A 26,392-nucleotide genomic window follows, 5' to 3' on the forward strand; every position below is an offset into this window, starting at 1 on the left:
TCAAAGACGGGCAAAGCGGGTGATGTGTTTAGAAACTACACAATCAGATAAAAGGGGTTTATTAACGTAGTTCTTTCATATGAAAAACATAAAAACAAACCGATAAATAATAGAAATTCAGAAGTCCAAGTCAGAGCATTTAGAAATAATATATAACTTAAAACCAGTGTCCCTTGTAAGCACGGCTTGGTAATTAGAATCGAGGTATGCAGATATTATATCTTAACATCCTGCAGCTTAAAACCTGCTAAAATGTTTCATGATACAAATTCTGTGATTCAAAGGCCATTTCTTGACATGCCTAAGTGCCCCAGTATTAATTGTATTCAGGGATATTTCAAAAGGTAAAGTTAGTGACCTCCTTTACCTGTTGCTGTACTTCACCTGTCAGTTGGCTGAAAAAAGGCCGTGACTTCAAAAATAGACAAAAAACTTGAAGAGCAACAGTCATCGTTTTTTGTTAAACCTACAATTGACAAACTATGGATAGAATTGATGTTGAATAAGCAACAGCAGGGTGACTATACAGACAGACACTCCTGCTAATTAACCAACTTGACGTAATTTCAGTATCACAAAGCAGAACACCAAAATGTAGAACATAAGCCTTTGAAAATTGCTTATAAGCAAATTTAGCTGGTGTTTATTCTATATTTTGTTTAGCTTTGTCTCCAAATTAAAATGATTAATAAATTAACTACATACCATTGTAACAAAAGGTGACTTAGTATTGTTTAATTAAACCCACTCCATTAAAGCTCCGGCTTCATGTTTAGTGTTTTTGTCCTATTGGATGGTATTGCTCTTCCCTAGTCTCAAATCCATTAGACTGACGGCTTGTCTTACAGGATTGCTCCTGACTTGACACCTGCACCGGCACCGCCCCCTTGCGGAAGTACAACAAACAGTATTATTATGGCACAGGTACTGGAACTTAATGGCATCTACCGGACCGCAGTCCAGTCAAGTAGATGGCGGTAAATGCACCTTAAGTTGGTTGCCATCCGCCAATAAAACACAAAAGAAGAATGACTTAACTCTTTACCCGAGACACATAAAATCAAGCATAAGTGCCTTCACGTATGATCTTTGATTTGACTATCAAAAAGTGTTGCTACGACGAAAAAAAAAAAAAGGGATGAACTTTTACCTTTGTGCAGATGAACATGGGGTGGTTGCGGTCATCAGCTTCATTCATTTGGACATGAGGTCGGCTACAGGCCTCCATCCATCTTTTGCATTATTCCAGACTCCGTTTGGGTTTTGGAAATGTAATAAATTGGACCTCTGGATAACGGCTGCTGGGATGTTCCCCACGGGCAACGTTGGACCACAATTTTCTATTATTTTCCCCGAAATCTCCATGACGGCAGCACGTTAGCAATGACGAACCCCGGCACCGTCGAGGCAGGTTCTGTTCTTCCAGATAAGGAACACGTACCGAGACAAATTGCGACCGCCGATTGTCACGTGCTTAAAAACAACCTTAGAATGATTAACAGATGACGTCATGTTCATTACCTCCATCTGTCTCCCCCATAACTCCAACCAACTTCTCCATTCCTGCGGAAGGTGGTAACTCAGAGCATGATGCTGCTGCTGCCATGGTTTATTATAGGGATCGAACATCCGGGGTGCCTTACAAAGCATTTTGGATGATAATGTTTCTTTGTTCAGGTGTGAACATGGCCAGATAAAATTCAGAACATTAATTTAGGCCCCATCAATATGTTTTAAAATTAGGACCTTCCATCATTTTTGGTCTATAAACACATTGTCAAGCAGAATGAAAGTTGAAGCACGTTTTTGGTGAGGTTTTTCAAAGAAAAAAAAAACAAACAGTGAAAGATAGGGATATTTGCTTTAATTTACAGCCAATATTCCTTAAAAGAGAGAATTACACACCAACCCATGCCTAGTCCTCCCCAATACTTTTTGCAAATAATACACATTTACGTCTTTGGTTTTGCTAGTCATCCCAAAACAAGTCAGGCATAAAATTGGTTATCCTGTCAAATTGGTTTTGAGTAGAAATACTCTTGGCTGTGGTTAATCTCTTGGGTGTCTGTAACAAAATACACCTCTCATCCTGAGCTTTAATCATAGACTTGGTCTGCTAAAACCAGCTGGATGCTTCACCCACCAATTTATATATAACATACTTTAAAATATTTTACAAATGTAGACAAAAGCCAGCATGGAAATATAAAAACAGGAAAATGCGTATGAGGAAAAAAAAACACACAAAAAAAACATTCCAGTACCATTATTCAAGAACCACTGTGATATTTTTGCCTAGTTTGGCCCACCAATAACAAACCTGGCATACTTTAACCATTGGCCATTTTCCAAAGCAAATCACAGGCTTTTAGATTGATTAATGCAATTTCTGCCTTCCATTGCAGCCAGCTCCTGGTATTTATGCAATCTAAGCATAACATGAAAATGACTGTACATAAATGGTGTTGGTCCATTTTTCCTTATTGGATATTTCAGTTTTACTTCGCCCCCCTCCCCACACTCCCCCAAATGTGTAGTTTTGTTTACATTTTAAGTTAAATTCTAAAGCTATGAAAGAATGGTGGGACATTAACTGCATGTTGGGAAGTGAGATCAAATCAGTTTGAGTATAGAAAACGGAAAAATCTTCTAAATAAAAATCACTAATGGATGGCACTGTACACAAAGAAAGTCAGCTTTTAAAAAGCCAAGTAAAGCATTTAAAAAGTTAAGCCAAACAACCAATGGGCGAAAAAGTATCCCCAAATCATACATATTTAATTTTTTTGTACACACTGTGGCTTGTACCCATCAGTTAAGTATTGCTTCAATAGATGGCAGCATGACACACTGTTAAGAAACACCTTTAGAAAATGTACAAAACTTGAGTCTGTGGAGTTCCTGTGGGAGGTTGGCAACCACATAAAGTGCTTAAAGTCATTCATGTGAACAGCTGGGCCCATGCAACAGTATGCTCAGCCGGCTGCTAAGAATAGATAAAACTCAAAAAGGCTTGGCCTGAACCATGCTAAAATGTTCTGTTTCCAGCATTTCTAGCACTGCCATCTTTCCTCCTGCTGCTGCTCCACACATCATGTTCATCAAATGTTTGTCTCCTTTTTGATCCATTCTCGGAGCTTGGTGACGCGGGTGTAGACTCCGGGCTTGTTCCGACGGCCACAGCCCTCGCCCCAGCTCACAATGCCGGCCTGGAACCACTTCCCATTCTCCTCCTTGCACGACAAAGGGCCTCCGGAGTCTCCCTGGTGAGCACCACAGGTGGGCAAGTAAAATCATCAGATTGTGTTTGGTTGTGACGGCACAGCAATTACGAAGGTGTGAAAACATCTCGCTTTTCTTTCCTGGGGAAAATTTTGCACGGTCTCACCTGGCAAGCGTCGACTCCCCCTCTCAGGATTCCACTGCAGAGCATCCTGGAGGTGACCGGTTGTTCAGTTATGACCTGGCCGCACACTGTGTCATTGATGATTTTCACTGTTGCTTCCTGCAGCAACATTGGCAGCGAAGCTGCAAAAGTGGTAAGAGAGGGGTCAGCGGCTCTGGCCATGTTAGCTTAATGTTCATGGCCAACATTAAAGGTGTCAATGACCAGGATTAGAGGTTGCTAACAGAGGGTTATGAAACGTCCCTTCGGAGTGGGAGTTCATGTTGACTTATGGATACAGAAGATGTCTCTTAAGCGAATCGAGCAGGTCATAAAAAAAGGTAAGGCAAAAGGGAAGCGTGACAAAGCAGCAGTGAAGTGTGTCATGTTGGGAGACATGGGAAACTACATGAGCGACAATATAGGCGAGGAAGGAATCGTGATTAGGTGAGATGGAGATGAAGGGAAGACAATGGCTTTAGGAAACACCACAAAGAAAAAATATGATAGGCTAAATTAGAGCCAAACTGAGAGTCAAAAACATTATTCAAATTTGCAATGATAAAAAGTAAGGAAAAGAAGAATATGGCCATTAATTCTACAGAGAATTCTTACCAGTAGCTCCTTCCCGGAGTGCGCCCCAGCCTGTGACAGAGCAGGACAATCCAGCAGGGAAGACATGGGAGGGAGAAGGGAGGCAGATCGGTTGGATGGTGTTGCTCCACTTCAGCACCTCTGTGAGCTCCAGTAGTGCAATGTCATAGTCATGTGTAATTTCATTGTAATCTGGGTGAGGAACGATCCTCTTCACTTTACGCTGCTCAGCGGCCTCTATAGAAAATTGGCTCTGCAAACCACTGTATGTAAGCCAGTTTTTTGGATCAAGATGGCTGTAAAAGCATGAGAAACATTAAGTAAATCATTTTCTGTGCCTTGCAAAAGTATCCACATCCATTGTGTCACAGTTCCCAACCCTGGCCTTAAGTCTTTCCAGCATCAAGAAAGGGTTGGGGGGGTTGCATTAATGTACAGAGTTACATTCACTGTCCAGCGCTGGGGCCACTCTTAGCTCACCTTATGGATGAAACCAAGTGAGGCGAGATTAGCTTTTTATTCTTTGCAATCTGTACCCTCAATAAAGGGTAGTCTAATCAGTTTCAGTCTGTTTATGTTTGACTGCCGGCAGTCACACATGAACATGGTTATGTAAGCTGCAGGATGTGTGTGTAAGCAGTTAAAAGAGGCTAAAAGAGATAGAGGAAAAGATAGAACCTACAACAGAGCTTTAGAAAGAGTAGGCCCAATTTCAAGGAGTCAAATTACGAAGTCAAATCTCTTATGTTGTGTGAAATGTATAGCATTTTTTATAACTGAAGGTTAACAGTTACTTCATTGTGTTATAAAATGGCACTATGTGCCTAAAAACTCATTGCCCCTTGAAAGAAAAGCATTCCCACAGCATACTGCTGCCACTCCCAAAAGGTATAGATTTTGTTCCACCCTGACCATAAAGGTTAAATTTGTGGAATGCATAACAAATGGATTTCCCGTGAACATAATCTTCTACTTGAACTGCGAATCTCTGCTGTTTTTCTCTCACATTTATGCTCTGCTTGCACAGTGTAGGTAGGAGGTGAGCTCTTGGTAGTTTTTCATTTGTGTTAAGTCTCTGGGACCATCTGATAAAACTAGTGCTTTAGGAGATGTTTATAGCTTATGTAGGATAAAGTTTTATAACCTTGCCCCTCAACTTCTTTGCAATTTTTTTACTTGGTCTTCATAAAGCTGTCTGTTCATCAATGTCCTTAGCAAACTTCTGAGGCCTTCATAAAAGTGTTGTATTAACATGAGATCAAACTATGTGCATGTAGAGTATTTGCTAATTAGGTGACTTGACAGTTTGTTGCACTGGATTTAATTTAGGCTTACAGGCTGAAAGCAATGGGTCAATGTTTGCTTCCAATACATATTTTATATTTTCTAAAGTATATACTGTAGAAAGCCATGTATCATTTTTATGATACAGAAACTGTATCACTATTTTCTGTTGGCCTATCAAAATAAAATGTTTTGAATGAGATTTTGATCATGTAAAAAGTTCAAGGGCATTGTTTTTGTACAAATAAATGTGTGCTTTATGCAATGCTTGCATTAAGGTCACTAAATGGATGTGAAACTGACTAAATGTCTCACAATATTAATATTTAACACATTACGATGGTTATGTCCCAATTAATTTAACCGTTTCAACACTGTACACAAGTCTGGAAAAAAAAAAAAAACCTGCGCAGCTGTCATAAATGAATGTATTATGACCGTGTTCTAGCTGAACAGAATGGTTAGTGCACCACCAACAGGCTGCTGAGGTGAACACAGTAAGAAAGGCTGATTTGTAAGGGAGAGATGCTGTGTTTGTTGTAGACTGCTAGTATTTTTTCTTTCCATTTGAATCCATCTTGGAAAATGTTAAAGTATGATGTTGATGTGAAGAGAAGATCTGAAAAGTTGCTTTGTTTTAGCTCTGTGCATTCCTGTAAGTGCAAGACATCTGTGACTCACTTTGGGGGGATGTTGTTGACGAAACAGTGAGCAGCGGACAGGAGCCACCTCTCTGAAATGATCGAGGCGCCGCACTGATGGCCAGAATTCAGGAAGTGAAGGCTGACCTGCCAGGGCCACGCCCCAACATCAGCGTTCTGCCCTCCTACGATTCGGTTCATCTTGTAAGGCCTGATGCCGCAGTCTGGAAATACAACAGAGAACAGGTTTCAGAGAAGAAATGTAAAATACCATCTCCATCCATTCTATGGTGAGGAAAAAAAAAAAAAAGCAGAAAATTAAACTGACTTTATTGAACACTGACACAATTCCAGTCATTGCTGTTGATGCTGTTGAGTTTTTAAATCCTAATGAGATACGACAGTAAAATTTGTAAATAAAAATCTAAATAAAATGTAGAGGCTTAAATGTGGTTAATATATATAAACACACTTAGCCTGGGTTTCTTCTTCCTAACAGACAGCCCAATCTAGCAACTTTAATCTTGTTTGAAATTGACGAGATTAAATCCAGCTTCAGCTGTTAAAAAAAAAAAAAAAACACTGAAGAGTCTAAAAAGGAGGTAGATTCCTCACCGCATGATTGTTCATCTGAGTTATCAGAGCAGTCGTTGACACTGTCACATTCGGCATTCACCTTGTTGACACATTCCCCGCTGGCGCACTGAAAGCTGAAGTCAGAGCACAAATCTGGGGCTGCAAAAGTGGGTGGAGACAGGACCCGAAGTGAAAACACACATTTAACCGGTGAAATACTACGCAATCAGTGAGGCTTCAGAGTGAGGCTCCAATGCACAATGTGCAGTGATTGAGCAGCAGATTGCATTGATTGGGCGTATTGATTGGGATTAAGGCCTAATATGCCTCCTTATTCACAGAAGTGAAAATCAAAAGGAAATGCAATCGTGCCCTCTGTGAACGTCTGTGACTGCAAGAGGGGAATCAGGGAGAAATTGATGAAGACTGAAGAGGAGAGTAGCAGGAAATAAAACAAAGAGTAAAAACAACAGTGAACAGAGAAATAGTTTGAACTAAGACAAAGCCCTGAGTGAAACATCTTTGTTATACCCACAACCATGCTGAGGTGATTGTTTTCTTTAAGAAGCAAAAAAGAAAAGTGGTCATCTGCTTACAGTCTTCGCACGAGGCCTCATCACTTCCATCCACACAGTCCTTCAGTTTGTTGCATTTGACATCTTGAGGAAGACAAACTCCATTTCCACATCGCCACTCGTTTGGCTGACAACCTGGTGTCGACGAAACAAGTTTAGAAGGAAGTTTTTTATCAAAAACAGACATTAGTGTAGCAGCAAAAGAAAGGCATCAGTGTCTGGCTTCGTTTTTATTGCAAGTATTAGGATTTGAAGTGATGTATACACACAGCCTGGGGTCAGTTACTGGTTTCAAGATCTACAAAGTTTCTAAAAAAGTTTAGTTTCAAAATGGCTTATGGTTTTGATCATACCATTTCTACATTTTGAAATGCTTTAATGACCTGCCAGAAAAGGTCATTAAATCCTATCTACCGATGAAAATGTTCATCGGTAGATAGGAGTGATGCAGCAGTGCCTGTTGCTGCACAACATAGCTCAGCTGGCTGATAGAGGGTCGTTTAATGTTTTACTGACACCAACAGGAAAGAAGAACTTATCTAACTGAGCTTACAGTATTAGCAGTATTAGGAGCATAAAAAGATTAAAGACAGGATGTTTACCAAACTTATGCCATAATTTAAACCTGGGCCAATTTATCACAGATTGAGATCCAAAAAGCTACAAAATACAAAATTAGAGCCCAAGCTTCAGAGCTTCTGACTACAGAAGCTCTGAAGCTTAAAATGTTTTTTGTGTGTGTGAGGGGCTGGGGGTGTGTGTGAAGGATTTTTTTGTATATTTGCAATATAAATCCAAGAAGTGCCTGCTTTCTCTTATTCCTCCCCTGCTAATATCATGGCAAAGTTTTTCCTTGATAGCAAGGCAAAAGCCGAATGACATATTTGCAACCTGTAAAAACATCTGCAATGAAGCAGGACATGTACAATTTAGAGGTGTGTGTGTGTGTGTACTTCTACACAGAAATGAGCCCAGTGCAAGGGCCTTGATGATGGCCTAATATACTGACATGCAGATAGTGGATCGTTAATTTCAGCTACTTGGTAACATCCTTATTGATGGAGCCAGAGCAGTAGCAATGTCTATAGCAGCTGCACCACCAAGACCATGGTAATGAATTACTTGGTGTACTGCCAGCTTGCTGCTGGCATGGTTAGGTTTTTACCTCGGAATGAGGTCAGTGTAGCCAGTACTCCTGCAGGTCCTCTGATGAAGCCATATATGTACCTAATGGCTATGAATTACTAATAAACAGCAACTGCTGCTTTTAGGTTACTCTAGCATGGACTTACAACTTAGACATACCATCAGCTTAATAATAAACCTCCACTAGGATCTCAGCATCAAGGTTTCGTGCCATCTTAAAACAGTTGAGAGAGAGAGAGAGATGATCCCCAGAAGAAATGCCACTTCTCTCTAGAGATGAACTATAGTGATCATCCACATTGTGGTTGATTTTCAATGTCATGTTTTGGTCTGCTTGGAAGTCTGGTGCTTTAAATAGCTCTGAATCGTGAATGGAGATTTTCATACTTACTGCATAGTTTCTCGTCGCTCATATCTCCACAGTCGTTGGAATTATCGCATACAAAGAGTTTTGATTTGCACAAACCATTGCCACAGGTAAACTGGTCACTGTCACATTCTAAAACAAAGGAAATTTGCACATGTATGCATATAAATAACATGAACAAACGAATGAACTCAGAACAACAAAACATGCGTTGGCTGCATCAGATAGTAATGACTGTACTGCAAAATAAAAGATGAAGAGTTTTTGTAAAAATATCAAGATGCTTGAATTGAACATGAAGCAAAAATTTAAAAAAAATACAGCAGTAAGAAAGAAAACTGCAGGTCTGGCCTGGTCCTTGCTTTAAGGTATCAAAAATCCCATGGTTTTCACTATGTAACATGTTCTGAGTGTTTAATTCAAAGTGTTCATTGTGGAAAAAATTTAAATTATAGCTTTTGGTAAGTTGTGCCTGATTTTCTGGCTATTAGCACTAAATGATTTCCTGGAGTCTAGAAGCGTGGCACTGAGGAGAAGATAAGATATGATCTGGCTCGTAAAAAACACAGCTTGTCATTTTTATGCTCCTCAGATTTCGTTATCTCAGGACAGATGCCGGCTAAGTGTTTCCCCCTGCTCCTGCTCGTTTTGCTGAGCTAAGCTAACTGGCTGCTGGCAACACTTACCAGGCAGAGATGAGAGTGGTATCCATCTTCGCATCCGACTCTCAGCAAGAAGGCCATTATAAAGTATAGTTTTAAAATAAGCTATTTCTTTTTAAGAAATGAGAGGAGGACGTGGGGAGGGAGAGGGTGTGTGGAGACGAGTTTATTAAAGGAATAAAAAGTCTCGCCAGATCAACTTACTGCAATTCTTCTCATCGCTCATGTCGCCGCAGTCGTTCCAGCCGTCACACCTTGTGTTTTTGTCAATGCAAAAGCCATTTCTGCACGTCCACTGGTCAGGGCAAGCTGCTCATGTAGACAGAAGAAAGGGACATAAGGAGGCAGTAATGACAAAGTCAGTGAGAGGGGAGCGATAGCATGTTCTCAGCAGGCATAAAGGAGCTGATCAGGGCAATTATAAATCAATTTTGATCAAACAGAGAACCAACGTTGGAGCAGTAGTGACACTCCTGTCTGACAGCTACAAATAAAACAGACTCACTAAACAAGGTCTCTGCTAATTAGTCCACCTCTTACATTTCAGTCCTGCAATCTCCAAGTCTGTGTAAAGCAAACTGCTTTAGCTTTATTGTCAATAAGCCTTAGTCTTTTTGTCTTTCAAAGCACAAAATTACTACCTTTGTTGGCACTGTAATGGCAGGCTGAGAGTGTCCCTGTCATGTTACAACACTTCACTCATCTCCTCAAATAGTGGGTGTATATGTGGGTGAGAAAAACAAGAATCAACTTACGGTCAGCCGGATTGACGGTTTCGTACGTTGCATGGAAGCCCTTGTCGGTATAAGACTCATCGGAGTGGAAGATCGCTTTTAGTTCATTAGACTCACTGGTCAGAACGAAACGTGGCTTTTCTCCACAATACCTGAGACACAGAACAAAATGGTTTCAAGATGCCGTTGTGTTGGATTGCACAAAAATGACAGAATTTGACTGTATGTCGAAAGCACCGTGGACCTGTCAGGTTAAACCCCGTCTCCAGATGCATAAAATTAAAAAAACTTTAATTATTTTTTGCTTTAATTCATGTCACCTGATAGTTAACTAGCTATATCAAAGAATCGGCAAAAGCAAATACTTGTGTATTGTGATTTGTAAGTCATGCTCAGGGGGACTAAAAAGATTTACTTACAAAATTTTAAGCCAGATAAAAATTGTATGCAGCACATTCAAGCCCCGCGGCGGTACTCCTAATGATTCACATATTTAGTATTGGGGATCAATAACTTAAAAACATAACTCAAAAGTCTATTTCTGTTCAACATTCTTCAAAATGGGGGAGAGGTGGTGAAAGAACATATCCTTCAGGTAATTATTTGTGCTCATAAGTCAGGAAAATGTGACTCATTATCAGCTGCTCACCAGAGCCTGCCCAAATCTATAGTCACAAAATAAAACTTTAAAACAAGTGGAAATATGACAAAATAGGCCCAACAAGGATGAAAGTTTATCTTAGCCATTTACCAAATACCAGTAGTGAGTGGGCCTGAATGTAAAGATAATTATAAAACAAATCCAAAACCTCATAGAATGAGAAATTTTTTTTTAGCTTTCTGTATTTTTATACTGTATATGCAAGTGTCTTGTCACAACAGCATATCGATGTGCTTCACATATATTGACACGTGAAGCACGACAGTGTGTCCCAGATCCTTGTTTTATGCTTTGACCTGCGTCTCCAGTGCCACCTGACACTGACACACATTTACAGACCAGTAAATCAAGTCTTACTTTTTCCCCATGATTTCCACATAGTCTTTGTGACACCTTTGGACATCTACGCCCGGCTCTTTCATGCGGAACATGTTGAATGTCACACGTATCTTATTCCCTGCAGAGACCTGCAGCAGAAAATTTCAAGTGACTGATTTGTAGCAACATTATTGACCAATGTGTCACCTGCACACACAGAGAGGGACACGCCTCTACAGCTAAGTGCGAACACAAAGGCTGCACCACATCAAAAGGGGTTTGTGGGTGTACAAATATAGTCATATCCACTTGCATGCATGTCCCCCCACCCCCCAAACACACGCACACATACAAACAAGCCACACACACTAAACCCTGCAGCTCAGCTCAAGCTGCAGCAGCAACAGCAGCCTGACAGATGAAGATAGAAGAGGTACTGAACAGCTTGGCTTCGACAGTGCTGGCTCAGCAGTCCTCTCATGGCAGGGTAAGGATGGAGGAGAGGAAAGAGGTGTGGTGCAAGGAAGGAGGGGGCAGAAGCGGAGGAGACGTGAGGTGTGGGGTTGGAGAATGAGATTGTAAGTCTTACAAACCTTGATGGTCACCGTGCAGTTCGTGGCGGGAGGATAGAAGCTGGGGTAAAGCGGAGATGTGAAACTGTCTTCGTCTTTAGTGAGGACAACGTCACATTGGGAAACTAAAATGCATTATTATTATTATTATTATTATTATTATTATTATTATTATTATTATTATTGTTAGTTGTCATTTCTTTACACTTTAAAAACATCTAGAAATATATGGCACCCGTTCAATCATTTTGAAGCATTTGAGAAATATGGAGTTTACAGTCTTTTTGCTTTTTTTTTTTTTGATATCCAAGTCTAACTCGGTAAAAAGAATTAGATTTTAAATCTGATGTCCAGTTTTAAAATTGAGAAAAATTTTATCCACCAGTGATTTAGTCTTTGGGTTATAGACATAGAAATGGGAAATTACATCACTTATATTTATTGTGAGAAATATGGTGGAAAAAAAAAAAGTTATTCATCATGATCGTTAAAAATATCTAGAAAGCCCAGCCAGTTACATTTGAGTTAAATTCTTTCAGCTCAAATGTCAGAATGATAAAGATAATGTTTGGAAACGTATTAAATGTAAAATGTGTAGGAATCCTGATTTCAACAACTGCATAAAATACTAATGATCAAAAGAAATGTATTATAATCCTAAAGATTTTACCAATAAAACAGATCATGTTAGGTACTATGAACGTGAGGAAAATGTACCTTCAGTTTTGGGTATAATTTTGTACTGCGCCTCAAAGCCTGGCCTCTGGACAGAGGTGTCAGCAATGAAGTTAATCAGCATGATGTTACCGGATGACACAACACTCAGGGCATTAGTGGGAGGCCTTTGGCCACATTGTCTGTGGATAAACAAGGGAAACAGACCAGTAAAGACACATTCTAACAGAGTTCCAACATCCAAGCATATATAATTTTCTCCATGCTCAGAGCATTGCTCAGAGCATTTACTGAAGAAAGTGGATCTGTAACACACAAGTGTAATTCGTTTTATTCAACAAGATTAAAACACCAGCACATTGCTACAAACATAAAAAAAAAAGAAAAAAAAAAACATTTGAGAGAAAATCAATAAAAGAGCTGTCAGGGGGAAAAAATAAATAAGAAGAGTAGTATCAGCACTAATAAGAAATTGCTTAGGTGGAGTTTCTAAATCAAACATTTGTTAGATTAACAAAAAAAAAAAAAAAGTTTGAGCAGGGCTATAGAGGAAAAGCCATGAAGGTGTAAATGACGTTGTAGGAGCAGCAATACATTCACCTCCTGTAGAATAATGTCATTATAGAGTATTATATTATGGCTCTCATAAACCCCATGTCACCTTGAATAAAGCCCATCGCTCAATACCATTATAGAAAAAAAAATGCTATGCATCACTCGGTAAGGCCGTATTTGTTTGGCATTGGTTTCTGAGTTTAAAATTGCCTGCAGCTACAACTGATGTTGCATTCAGTATCTGATAGATTCATAAAAAAGCGACCTCCCCCACAGACAAAATGCAATTACACACAGTGGTGTAGTCAGATTCATGTTGGCATCTTTCACAGATCTGAAAGGAGAGGTCTGTCTGAGTCAACTTAATCTCACTCAGGGCTCAAAAGCTGACAATAAAAAAGGAACGCATATCGCAGAAGGCTTCAGAAGCAAATAAAAAAAATAAACGTAATCACAAAACCAGAAAAAAAAAAAAGGAATGAAGTGGAACATGTTCCACCCACATGAAAACAACTTTTATTCTAAAATCCCTGTGCAACATTTCAGGTAAATACAAAGTGATTCATGGATGGTTGTCTTTTGGGAGTCACACTACTCTTTCAGGCAAAAATAAACTAGACAAATTCTGGTTGAAGCCCATGAAACAAAAGCTGCTACGCATGGTTAACACAAAAAAATAAAACAAACAAAAAAATCCCTGCCATATCTAGATGTATAAAAGCACAATTAGCAAATGTAACTATAATTAGATTCTTGTTGTTCACATAAGTGTAAAAAATTAAGTAAAACGCAGTTTTCTAAAAGTATTCATTATGCCCTCCAATAAAAAAATGAAAAGCGTAGCATGCACACAAACACCACAAACTCCCATGACTCCTTGAGCAATTTGGTGAAGCTAAAGATCTGTTCCTGTTCCATGGACTGAATAAAAGCCATACTGCTCCTCCTAATTCTGAGGTTGAAGAATTTGTCAGAGTTTTCTTTCCCATATCCTAACGTTTAGGACATGGTGTTGGTGGTTCAATGGTTGGAACACATTCTCTGGTTCCCTCTCTTAAAATCTGGTACATCCACCTCAGTCTGCCACCATGTATGGGATGTACCAGGCCTCAAAGCAAGACTGAAGAGATTTGTGAGCTACAAAATCCCTGCAAATATCATCTACTATATATATATATATATATATATATATATATGCTTATCCAGAGAATAATTTCCGTTACATTTTGTATAACCATCACATCTCCCAAACTCTCCAAGCACTTCCACCTCTACTTACACTGTGATGGCCTGAGAATCATCAGGGCTCAGAGAGTCAAAGATCGAGACAAAGTCATCGCTGCAGTCGTCTTCAATGTGGAAAATTGGAAAACTGACTGATATGGTGTTCTCCTCTGCTGCTCGGATTTGCCACTGACAATAAGATTGTGGCATGTAGCCTTTGGGGTACCCGGGGGATGTAAATCTTTGCTCAGCCTCAACTGCTTCCAGGCGAAAGAAGCAGTCCTCTGAGAACAAGAAGAATATTGCTCAAATCAAACTGGCTAAAAGGTAACTTATACCTCAAAAACATAGTTTGATGAATACTTTTATGACTAATAATGCAAATAATGTTTTCAGTTAAATCAGGCACATGGTCTGCTGTTTTATGTAATTATAAAACAAGACTTTGGGATAACTTTACACTTAGCCTCTCAGCTACTATGGTAAAGCAACCTAAACTAACTGCTGCAAGGATAGGAATCTTAGATGAAAACGACGCCTATGCAGTAGAGGGCAGGGCCATCATTTGTTAAAGACTGGCAGGAGAGTGAGCATCTAGTCAGCTGGAAAATTACAGCAGCAGGTGATTGAAACAGGACATACTGTACTCACCCGTGGGTTTCCTAGCCATGCGAGCATCTGTGACTGGAGACAAAGACATTGGGGTGGGGTGACAGGAAAACAGGAGGAAAAGAGGTAAGAACGGGTCACCAAAGTTGTGAGGCTGAGAGAATTTGATGTATGAGCCTAAAATATTTGGGTTGCACATTTTCTGTTCCATTTCCCTGCGGTTAAGGGAACTGGTGATGGTGCGCACCTCTTTCTGCTCCATCTCACCTTGCCCTACAGCAGCAAGTCATACATCTCTGTCTAACTATCTGGGACAGCAACATCAAAATTGTACCAACAGAAATCATTTTAAAGAGGACCAAAAACCACAGAGTCACAAGGGCCAGCACTCGGCTGACGGCCAGGATGTCGACAAATGCAAGGCGAGTGCTGAGGAGACAGAAGGAAGAAAAATGGCTCTCTCAAAGCAGGCCAGGGGCCTGGCTAATATCATTAGAGGATCCAAACAGCATAAAATGTGCAATCTCAGATGCAGCACAAGCTGAGAGTGGTCTGCCTTATCTGTTATTATCTTATCAGCACAACTCAGAGCAGCCCACTGTGATACAGATGCAAAGCGAAAAGAAAAGAAACGATGACGAGACATGACAAAGACCTTGTTTAGATCTTTGTTCACAGCCTGTTATCTTTTTTGATTGCTCAATGTAATTATCGAAAGCCAGTTAAAGCTTACATTTAAAAGCTTTCTTACATTTAAAAGCTTTCCCCCATCCACCTGGTTCTGAGGGTACTTACGTGAAGCGGTAACTTCAATAACCTTGAGACTATCAAGGTTGGACCTAGTACTTTGTGACGCAATGCTGTTCTCCAGCGCATCCAAAACCCGCTCCTCTGAGAACTCTGGCACAATCTCCAGGTCATCGACTGGGATGTCAAACTGAGACCAGTAATAGGCTGCAACTCCTTCACTGGTGTTTAGAGATGAGAAAAGAAAAAAAGTTAAGGAATTCATAGAAAAATTTAGAAAAAAAAAAAAAAACAGACCAGCTTAAAGCAACTTCAAAAAGAAAGTTGTGAAAAGATGTTTTAACTGTCATAGTAAATAACTCTAATTTACAAGAAACTACAATCTGGATGTGAGATGGTGAAAAATGCACTACGTCTAATCCTTAGGCATATGAAAAAGTGAATGTCTTACCTAAAGGCCGTAACTGCAGATCCTGTGTAATACTTGGCGAGGAGTGGATCATTCTGGTAGCATTTAGCCAGCTGTGTAAAAAACAAATGGTTGAAGCATATTTTAAACTTTCAAGTATAGCATATCATTAAGAATGGGCTATTTTCTAAAGTCAAAGTATGCAATGATATTCAAATAGAGATACGGCTCTGAAACTGTTGAAATTTTACATCGTGCTGCTGCTGCGAGTTTTGGTAGTGTTTTTGTTGGATTGATTCTAGTCTCTTCCGTCTCCAAGAAGACGAGAAAGAAGTAAATTTTTGTCCGTCACCTATAAGGATATATAATTTTATTTCTAATCATAAAAAACAGCCATTACAAGAGTCTTGCTGTGTGAACTAAAGAAGCAACAGACTATCGATTATGATGAGGTTCTGCTCTTAAATCACATTCGGCCAACTATGACTACTATGTAGTCAATGCGATGGATTGGTGACCTGTCCAGGGTGTACCTCGCCTCTCACCCGTTGACTGCTTGAGATAGGCACCAGCCCCAGTCGCAACCCCGCAGGGATAAGCACATTAGAGAGTGAACGAATGGATGGACGGACGGACGGACGGACGGACAGCTACCAAGTGTGTTAGGCAGCTGACGGCTACGATCTTCAAACTTGGAACTGGAACACCATCGAGCTCCAGGCCCAAGTTCTAAATCAGGCATGAATAAAACATACAAAAATGGCCACCGGTGCTTGAGTTTAGTTCATCTTTTTTAGATCACGCAAGATGTCTTTGAGGTTTTTACTGCTACATGCAGAATGTAAGAGTTCAGACTTATATTTATAAAGAAAATATTAATTAAGAACTTTCTGCTCTTCTGATTACATACGTAACATGCCTGCATAGAGTGACTAAAAATATGTTAATCATAAGAATAAATTATAAGAAACCGTGTTCTTCACACAATGAACGCTTGAGACAGACACCAGCCCCGTAAGGAGGTGAGGAGGAGGAGGGTGGGGACGGGGGATAAGATGCATGAATGGATTTTTAATCAATTTATAAAAAATGAGTAAAAAAATTCCTTAAAATTTTTTTTTACACTCTATGCAAACTTTATATATTAAAAAGCTTTCTACCAATTATCTAGTCAAATTCTCACAACTCCCTCCTCATGTCTGCATGACATTCTCATCTCTAATATTTTTTCACTGAAGAATATGTGCTCAAAGTGTGGGAGCCTTTTGTTATCAACAAGCTCCTAAGTGGTAACACAACATCCCTTCCAATGTTCAGAAAAATCACTCAAGGAATTTATTGTTATTTTTATTTCTTCACCCACTCAGAGGTACCTTAACTCTCCTCTGCAGTCTTAAGAGACGGGGTCATTTAGACCCCGCAAGTCTTTTACTCTGTGTGCGGTCCGGTACAGTCAAGCTGACCCCACATGTGCTTTCACAAGATTATTTTTTGTGTGGTTTCGGGAATCGAGGGTCTGACTGGACAGCCCTCCGGCTCCCCCACTGTCTGACCGTGACATTTGCCACGCTCCTCCTGAGCGTTGCTCTAAGACCACGGGACCGTTAAGGCAGTCATTTTGCACTGGGAGGGACATTTTAGAAAGCAGTCGCTAACAGCATTCAAAGTTAATGTTTTCCGAGAGAGGACAACTAAGCGTAAGGCATTAAAAGTAGCAGAAATGTGTACAGCAGAAGAAATACATGAGAGACAATCTGGATGCCATACTCACAAGGTTTTCCAGTGTTGTAGCTAAAGTGCTGAAGTCTTGGCTAGTTGTGTTCTCGAGCTCTTGGTCATACTTCACACCCATCAGCTTCATATGACCACTGAAAAGTTGCACTGATGGTTTACGTTGCATACTTAGTTTGCCCCTGTTATCATTAACTGAGAGAAGAAACACAGATGAGAGTCAATTGTTTGATCAACAAAATGCTTTAAGATGGCTGCTACTGATGAAAGGCGAAACTTTTAAAATGTGGGGCCTTGAAGAGCAGTCCTCAAGCTTTACAGCACGACCTCATGCTGTGGAGACAGTTTGGCTCTCGTGGCAATTAAAAACAGCCACTTGAATCAAGATGGTGTTTATGGAGACTTCACAGGCCTTTTTATCAGTCTCTGTCTGCGTAAATGACAAGAAAACTGTGCCATGGCTCATGACATTTTTCTCCTCTGCATTATTAAAAGGAGAACGTCAGAGCTGTCAAATCGACTAACGCTAATGGGAAATTAAAGTCCAAACATGCCACTCTTACACTCTCGTATCAAAGAGCTCTGCCTTCACAGCAAGTGTAAATGATCCACTTTGCGCTTTGTGATGTGCCTGTTTTGGCAGAAGGGAATGCATGCAATGTAAATACACACATCTCTTATTTCTATTAAGCAAATCTATGCTGAAAGTTTAGGGTCTTCGGCAGAGTGTCCAAACATCTAAATATTTGCGGTCCCTGAATATCTGCTCCATTAAATAAACTAGGAAATGAGTTATCACTACTTACAGATGAAGAACCAAATGAGGAACGCCGCGACAGCCAAGACGGCAAGAAGCGCCAGAAGAACAGCAATCAGGACGCCGATCTTCTTCGTCGAGGACTTCTTCGAGGTCTTCGGTTCATTGGTTAGGAACACCGTATGCTCTTGGTGGCCGTTCTGGGGATGATGAAAGGAAGAGGTGGGAAAGAAATTATCTTAGCAACAATATAGAACTATGAGAATGTATTAGTTCTGTTACAGATTTCTTCTGTTTTTACTTTTTTTGTCATACTGAATTGGATAGTCCCGTCCAAAAACACAATTTTGCCTGGCTTCTTTTATTTTTTTAGAAATCATTCAGGGAATTGCTGGTGCGTTTGAACCACTGTCCTGCTGCATAACCCACGTGACCTCAAGTTTAATATATGAACTAATAGATGGACTTTCTCCTTTATTATTTATTGCCTGAAAGCATAATTCATAACTATCAGTTACAGCAAGTTGCTAAGTTCTTGGAGGAGCAAAGCAGTCCCAGACCATCACAGTACTATCATGTTTGAATGTCTGTATGAAGGTTGCAAAAATAAAAAAAAAACATGTTATTTACAAGGGTTATCTTTATCTGTTATTTTTTATGGTAAGAAACATTTAAGGAAGAGAATACATATTACCTGAAGTGTGAATATGCATAATAGTGATATGAGAATTATAAAAAGAAAACATTATTAATATATCTAAACGTTAGCTCAGAAAAAGTCACAATCTATAACCAGCAAGTTTCCAAACTTAAAGTGGGACACTATGCTAAGTTGAAAAAAAACAGAAGAAAGGGATTTTCTCATTAAGATATTAGAGAGTTAGTTTGAAATTGGTTAAACTTCTGCATGCAAACGTATTGCAATGGAAAGTCTAATACAAGAATAATCATACTGTCATCAAGGAAAAGAGAGTTTTACAGTGAGACCCAGCTGTTGTGATGCGACACACCTTGTTCTACTTTATAGGACAAACAAGCTCTGACAGGATGCTTGGCTTGCTTTTTCTGGAAAAAAACCTGTTCTGCAACACTGACAAGTCTACTACCACCCTCATAAATCCATGGCAACATGCTTTACATATATTCAAAGACTGGATAATAACTAAGTGATAAGCTTGGGGAAAATACAGGCATGCTGCTTTAAGAAGTGCTTGAAGGTAGTTTGCGTGTGTTGTTGAGCTCTCTCGAGTGGGTGGACGTAGAGAGAGAGAGAAAAAAAGGTTTTGGCTGCTCAGTAATCAACACACAATGAATTCAGTGCCTGCAGCCCATGAGTGAAGAAGCTAGAGTGCCATTAGGGATGGAGAATCACTTTGGTATTAAATCAATTTGTCAGATGTGCTGCTCCTTAAGATGGGGGCTCAATTACTTGAGCCTAGATGATAACTCATGGCAATTAAGGTCCATTCCTGCCCAGTTCAGGCTTCTACACATGCTCTCTAATTGGAATCTGTAACAGCAATCATGGGCCAGAATGAGGAGAATCATTAGATAGAGGGTCAGCAAGTGCCCCAAGGTTCTTCTACATCAATCACCCTGATCACGGCCTAATTATACCATTACATATGCTTCATCATATCCTGTTCTTCACTACTCCAAATACATACCATCCCGCATGAGCATTATGAGAAGTCTCTCCCTCGCCCAAAAGTGTTACTTCATTCCAAAGGAGAGGCGACAACAGCCCAACCTACAAAAGTGTTTGACAGGAAATCAACTTGAGCCACAGAGTTGCAGTTGGCGCTATGTGAGTGTTGCTGTTTGGTTGAACTGGTTTGACAAGACATGCTGCAGTAAGGTGTGGTTAAAATTAAGCTGCTCTGGCTTGTTGTGAGTTTCTGCAAGATTTCAACATATTTTGTGACATTCATTAAAATTTGTTTCTCTCTAAACTGTAAAACCTTTTCTGCCATTACCTGACGACTTAGCCATATTATTAATGCATACATTTTATACCAGTTTTCTTTCTATTTTTCTGGTATTTTATCCATTTAGTTTAAATACTTCATTTTTTTTGTGCATTTTTACTGATTTCGCAACACTACTTTTATTGTTCTGACTTTGCAGCACTTTGGTGGAACATATTTGTTCCAAAGTGCTTTCTAAATCAATTTTACACTGACACAACATGAAAAACAAACCCGACATCATTCAGATGCCTTGGTGTATTCCATCTGAGTCACGTGAAACACTTCATCAGGCCTCGTTAAAACTGGCTTGCTTTTAAAGCTTTATTCTCTAACACAAGGAACAAAAAACTATTCCTGCAAATGACAACTCCTGATCATAACAAAAACATGTTAGTTTCACAGACTTCATCCCATCCACCACACGGGTTGTTTATCTGCCATATCATCAGCTCAACATTTTCACATACCATGCTTTGTTAAAATATTTAAAAGGTGGAAGTAAAAGAGTTTATCATTTAAATGATTCTTTACTAAGCTTAAAACCTTGACACCCATATGTATTCTGCTGATTTTACACACTACAGCATTTGACAAAATCTGCCTTAAAAAGTCATCTAGGTAATTATAACAGAGTCCTTCTGTGTATAATTTCATCACAGTACTAATGCAACTGTTCTGTGAAGGCCTCAGAGCATTGCTATATAATGTTAGTAAATAGACACATCATGTAGACCAGGAGTACCCAAGTATAGTCCTCCCTCCAGAGCTGCCATCCTGCAAAATTTAAATGCATCCTTGTTCCAACACACCTGAATCAAATGAATCAGTCATTATCAGGCCTCTGCAGAGATGAAGGACTGCTGATGAGGGAATTCAGTAATTTGATTCAGGTATATTGGAGCAGGGATGCATCTAAAAGGTTGCAGGATGGGAGCTCTCAGGGACTAAACTTCAGCACAAAGGATGTAGATCAAGTAACCTTTCTGACTGGTCATTCATGAAGATCCACAAGTGAGGACATCTGCTCAGAATACTACTTTCATAAACCTCACAAATATGGTCTTTTCGGAAGAGTGTCAAGAAGAAGAAAACTTGTTTTAAGTTTGCCTCAAACCATGTAAGACAAAGCAAATGGGCTGAGAAAAATACTCTGACCAGATTTGACTATAATGTATAGGAGAAGCCTATAAGCTATGGCTTAAAACTTAATTTCAACCTGTTTTCCAGTATTTGCTTGATAGTTGTTACGTGACCTCAACATTCCCATGAACGTCTTGCAGGATTGGGCAATATATTGAGACTATGCCATTATTGCAATATTACTGTGCACAGTTTGAAGTGCAACAATAGTTGTCATAACACTGTGCAACTTGTTGTGAGGTTTCTCAATGTTAAAGACTTGGGCACAGTTAGAAGTGTCTGAGATGCTAAGGGTTACAGAGAGTGTTGGAAGACTCATAATAATTCATGTAAAAAAAAAAAAAAAAAAAGGAGAGTGAAGGCAATGTAAATTGCATAGTTGGTGCAACCAAAACTGCCTTTGCAATATTCTACGATACCAAAATACCAGGTCAGAGGGCCTCAGGACTGATTGGTCTGAAAGTCCCTACAGCGGTGTTGTGGTCAAGACCACCTAACCCGAGACCAAGACAAGACCAAGACCAGAGTGTATGAGGCCGAGACAAGACCAAGACTTTTAGGGTCAGAGACCGAGTCAAGACCAAGACCAGCGCTGCGCTCTACATGATATGATAAAATGTGAAATATGATCAAAATTACTTCTCAAATTGATCTGAAAGATCCATATTCCCATAAAAACACATAGATATTAAATACTTAATAAATTTAACCAATGTTAAATTTAACAAACGTCGTAGCGCTCATGTTGCGTTTAAAGGCGGCTCGGAAAAACAGATTACCACATGTTAACAACGAATTAAACAGTTTTAACTGCTGATAAAAGTGACTGAGGACACAGATATCGGAAATGTGGAAGCCCCTACTGTATCAAATTGACAGAGGAATAACAGAAACTTGGCCATTCTAAGGTAAAAACCCAGTGCATACAGCGCTGTTTTTTTTTTTTTTTGGTCTCGAGACCAAGACTGATCTCGAGTACTACAACACTGCCCTACAGCATCTATTTTATCCTTCAGTTGGGACTTCAGCACTTAACAGTTCATCCAAAGTTATTTTTCGTTAACGAAACCTTTTATTTGCACAGCATCCAAGTTATTCTGATCTCCAAATCCCAATAACTTAAGGTTCAGGTTCGTAGTATTACACATGCTGACTCATATTGTTGTTTCTCACCCATGCAAGCTTAAAAAACAACAAAAAAAGAAAGAGCCCAGGAATCATATTATGCTGGTGAGTATGTCTCACATGTAATTTCTGAGTATTTCTGTCAGGCAGGTTTTGCCCTGTTTCAGAGCAGCGGTACGTCTGCCACCAATCTTTTTTCATTTCCAGCTTTGTTTGGGTGTGAACAGCATACCATCAAAAAGGAATCAGAAATGCTACACCTCCATTGTTCAGGGCTAAGGTCAGTGCTTTGTAAAGCTGTGAGACGCATGAAAGCAAAACCCTCGGCAGCAGCTGTTAACATAGCAACAAACCAAGCTGCTACAACGTGGCCAGGCTGTTTTCTTAATAATTATGTTTTTCACAACCAAGTCTTTCTTCACAGCTCATGAGTTTTTATTTTTATTTTACTTATTTTATGTTTCTAAATCCACATGAGGATTTACAAATAATTTGGAGGCGTCACAATTAAATATTACCTTCTCGATACATGAAAACTAAGCGATTCTTCTCACATACAAAAAAATACAGTCTTTCCTAGATAATTATTTACCAACTTCCCATTCTCTGTGTTGAAAACTCGCCTCATTGTTTGTGCCAAATCAGATATTAACAAAAGAAAAAGGAAATAGCCCCTTGGCAACAGTTTGATGTAAGCCACTTTATGAAAAAAAAAAAAAAAAAAAAAAAAAACGCTATTTTAGATTAAAAATTAGACATGAAAAAACACAGAGTGACAGAGTGGCTGAATGAGATCATCATAGAATAACACTGAGCAAAAAAAACACAATCCTACTTGATATTTGCCCAAGAATTAAAGCAAAGAATAAACAATGTGTTAAATAATTTTACCTAATAAAAATAGAAAAGCATATCTATTTCCACTGCTGCTAAAATTTTGATAAAAAGTTTCATTATTAATCTAAATGCTGTTAGATGAATAATGAGACTATAACAAACGCATAATTGTTGGTGAATTAGTCAGGGCAGCTGTTCAAGTTGAGCCTACACACAGTTGCATAACAAATTTCTAACTTTAGATCTAAAAACAGCATTATCTTAATAATAGTAATGGGTGGATGTTTTTAGATTCAGAATCATAATTGTTTTTGCTATGCAAATCTACCCTAAAAGCCAAATCAGTCTTTAATTTAAGCGGAACAATTTGTACAAGCCTTATTTTTTTCAGACGCTGACAGACACGGTGTACCAGCACATTGCAACATGTGGGGGAGGGGCATAGTGACACATTACTCACTAATAACTAGAAAACTCTCTTGTCACTCTCCCACTTTTCTCTGGCACTTTCGAAAAAAGAGCAATAAACTATGAATAGAATCAGATGGTAAATTTTTGAATTTTTCAAACTATGTTTTTAAACTTCTGCATGCCTAGATTCACGCCTGGCATCAATCTTTTGATGCACGTCACTTTTGTTTTGTTTTTCTTAAGATTTAGAAAACATCACAGGTTTTTTTCCAACTTCATATAGAAACAGAACACTCTCTCTTCCCCTCTAGTTGCCATTTGTCAGCCAATATACACTCCTATATTTCTGTTAAACTTCAAAACAGCAAATAACAAAATACTATGCAATAAGGATTTGCAAAAAAAAACATTTCCCAAATTAAGCAGATGTTTAGTCCATATTTTTGTTTTATATCAGAATCAACATAGGATAAAAGTTCCACCAACATCCTAATAGCAGCTTTTACAACAGGAGCAGTACGAATAGATCGTTTTCTACAAATAAAATAGATTATCTTATACATTGTTGCTGAAGTTTTATTTTTTTAAATACCATAAATCATGGTCAATCTGATGTTTATTTCTAATCATTTGTAGTGAACGTTACACTCTGAGAATCTCATCCTATCTCATGCCTAAGCCGTACTAAATGATCCCTGCGGTTTGGTCACTCAGAAATTGAGTCACTTCAACAAAATCTGAAAATGTTCATTCTCAACCAGACGGCTGTGATCAAAAGTCTCCAAACAAGAATCATCACTTTTGCAATATTTCAGTCTTTTTAATAAACAATCCTGCATTCCTCAGGTTATGATGAATATTTATTCATTATCTGGCGGCATTTGTTGGATTACAACTAACAGTAATTATTATGACATAATACAGCTAAAGTGTATAATAACCCAAATATTTTTCCCTGTAAGAAAATCAGTCTCTCTTGCTTTGAGCCTGTTATTGTGTAATTCCCCCAGCTTCATATTTAATAGCTGAATCTGTTTGCATGGAGCAGCCGGCTTATGTTGCACCACCCTTTGATTTCAAATCTAAAACTTTGCAGAGGTACCTCTCTATCTGGACTTTGTTTTTTCCACCATTACTGACACTCTGTGATATTATTCAACAGTTTCTAACAAGACTGAAGCACAAGGACAGATCTTTGCATAATCTATGCTCCTGAACTCCTTGACCTGTAGCTGTTTTTGACACAATTCAGAAGTTGCTGCACAGCTTAATTTCTGAACTACCGAAAGCCTTTTTCACAAAACACATCAATATACCATTGTAAGACCTGACTCCCCTCCAGCTGTGCTGCTGATACCTCACCATCAGTTGTGGAAGAACAATAAAAACAAGACAGCTTGAATAGTACTCACAGTTTCTTGAAGCACATTACGGCTTCTAGGCAAGAGTTTGACTTTAACTCTGCCTGTACATGCTTCAGGAAGCTTTACTGTATATATTTTAGTTCAAAGAAAATATTAGCATCCACGCTTTTCTTTAACAAAACTGTCTTTACTCTGTGACCGGAAAATCAGTGCAGTTTTTTTTTTGTTTTGTTTTTTTAAAACAAAATCACTAATGGAGCAATGCAAAATATATATTTTTCATTTATGCTCTACTTCAAGAACTTGATCAGAGTTTCCAGACGATTTCTAATTGTTCATATTTACTCTCCATTTGCGAAGCTTATAAACATGACATCAGACAAAGGTTCAATGTTTTTTTAGCCACTGGTTGCCAGACTAGATAAGGACCCATATTTATCTCGCAAGAAGACGCCGCGAACAGCCTGATAAGACGGATAACAGATCTACAAAGGCCAAGATTTCCATGCATACAAACATGAGGATTTGTGTTGCTTTATATTAGTGTATAAATATTCTCGGAAGGATGTCAGGAAAAATTATTTTATGTCCTAAGATTTCAAATGTAAGTCAACTAAAATGTGCTAGACTCCAACCGTAATCCAAAACTGAGTCATCAGTGCCTTTCAGTTAGATAAAGAAAAATACACACTGAATTGTTTTGCCAGACATATTTTTTATTTTCTACTGGCAACCTTCAACCCCAGACCTAAATCCTTCAGGCAAGCTGTGGCGTGAGCTGAAGAGATGTCTGCAGTATGAGAAGCAGGGGTGCCAATAAATATATCACCGGTGATTTTGGTCAAATAAATACTGTTTCTTAAGGTGTGAATTCTTCCCTACTAAAATTAATGATCTCACATTGGACTCGTCATAAATTTTCAGTGAAAGATGGTACAAGTGAAATAAAAGATCATTCTAAAGGCATTTTAGTTGAGCAGTCAGTCCTTTAGTTTCCCTATAAGACAAGCAGCACCGTCTCCCTATGTATGTGATGAATTACTGCAATTACACCAGAGAGATTCACAGCTAAAAGAAAAGCATAAATCAAAAGGTTTTCCACATATCTACGCAATGAGAAAGCTGAAGTGATCGCAGCTCAACCAAGACAGCTGCTCTAATCTATTCTGACATAAGAAACAGCCAAATGGATGTCACAAAAACACATTGATAGCAACAGAAATCAACCTACAAACATATGTCCATGCCTTTCAGAATAAACAAAAAACTTTTCTTGTAAAAATGCAGCATGTCAGAATGAACACGCTTGGAAATGGGATATAT

General features: G+C 39.0%; 1 protein-coding gene across 2 annotated transcripts in view; it reads right to left on the reverse strand.

The window, feature by feature from the left end:
- Nucleotides 1–1,842: 1,842 nt before the first annotated feature.
- The window catches only part of st14 (ST14 transmembrane serine protease matriptase), a 25,620-nt gene continuing 1,070 nt past the window's right edge, over nucleotides 1,843–26,392 (reverse strand). The window contains exons 1-19 of one of the 2 annotated variants that reach the window (XM_008432422.2): nucleotides 19,890–19,908; nucleotides 18,272–18,422; nucleotides 17,506–17,660; nucleotides 15,777–15,847; nucleotides 15,374–15,546; nucleotides 14,621–14,653; nucleotides 14,025–14,253; nucleotides 12,233–12,372; nucleotides 11,537–11,640; nucleotides 10,983–11,092; nucleotides 9,986–10,116; nucleotides 9,435–9,539; nucleotides 8,593–8,700; nucleotides 7,077–7,190; nucleotides 6,520–6,639; nucleotides 5,945–6,128; nucleotides 4,001–4,275; nucleotides 3,389–3,528; nucleotides 1,843–3,263 (exon numbers count right to left, since the gene is read on the reverse strand). In XM_008432422.2, coding sequence (XP_008430644.1) covers nucleotides 3,102–3,263; nucleotides 3,389–3,528; nucleotides 4,001–4,275; nucleotides 5,945–6,128; nucleotides 6,520–6,639; nucleotides 7,077–7,190; nucleotides 8,593–8,700; nucleotides 9,435–9,539; nucleotides 9,986–10,116; nucleotides 10,983–11,092; nucleotides 11,537–11,640; nucleotides 12,233–12,372; nucleotides 14,025–14,253; nucleotides 14,621–14,653; nucleotides 15,374–15,546; nucleotides 15,777–15,847; nucleotides 17,506–17,660; nucleotides 18,272–18,422; nucleotides 19,890–19,892 — 2,508 coding nt within the window. In that variant the 5' untranslated portion in view covers nucleotides 19,893–19,908 and the 3' untranslated portion in view covers nucleotides 1,843–3,101. Of the gene's footprint in view, nucleotides 3,264–3,388; nucleotides 3,529–4,000; nucleotides 4,276–5,944; nucleotides 6,129–6,519; nucleotides 6,640–7,076; nucleotides 7,191–8,592; nucleotides 8,701–9,434; nucleotides 9,540–9,985; nucleotides 10,117–10,982; nucleotides 11,093–11,536; nucleotides 11,641–12,232; nucleotides 12,373–14,024; nucleotides 14,254–14,620; nucleotides 14,654–15,373; nucleotides 15,547–15,776; nucleotides 15,848–17,505; nucleotides 17,661–18,271; nucleotides 18,423–19,889; nucleotides 19,909–26,392 lie in introns of those variants that run through there. The other variant, XM_008432421.2, reaches the window with a different exon arrangement.

Source organism: Poecilia reticulata, linkage group LG16 (genome assembly GCF_000633615.1).
Source record: "Poecilia reticulata strain Guanapo linkage group LG16, Guppy_female_1.0+MT, whole genome shotgun sequence".
Taxonomy (NCBI): Eukaryota; Metazoa; Chordata; class Actinopteri; order Cyprinodontiformes; family Poeciliidae; genus Poecilia; species Poecilia reticulata.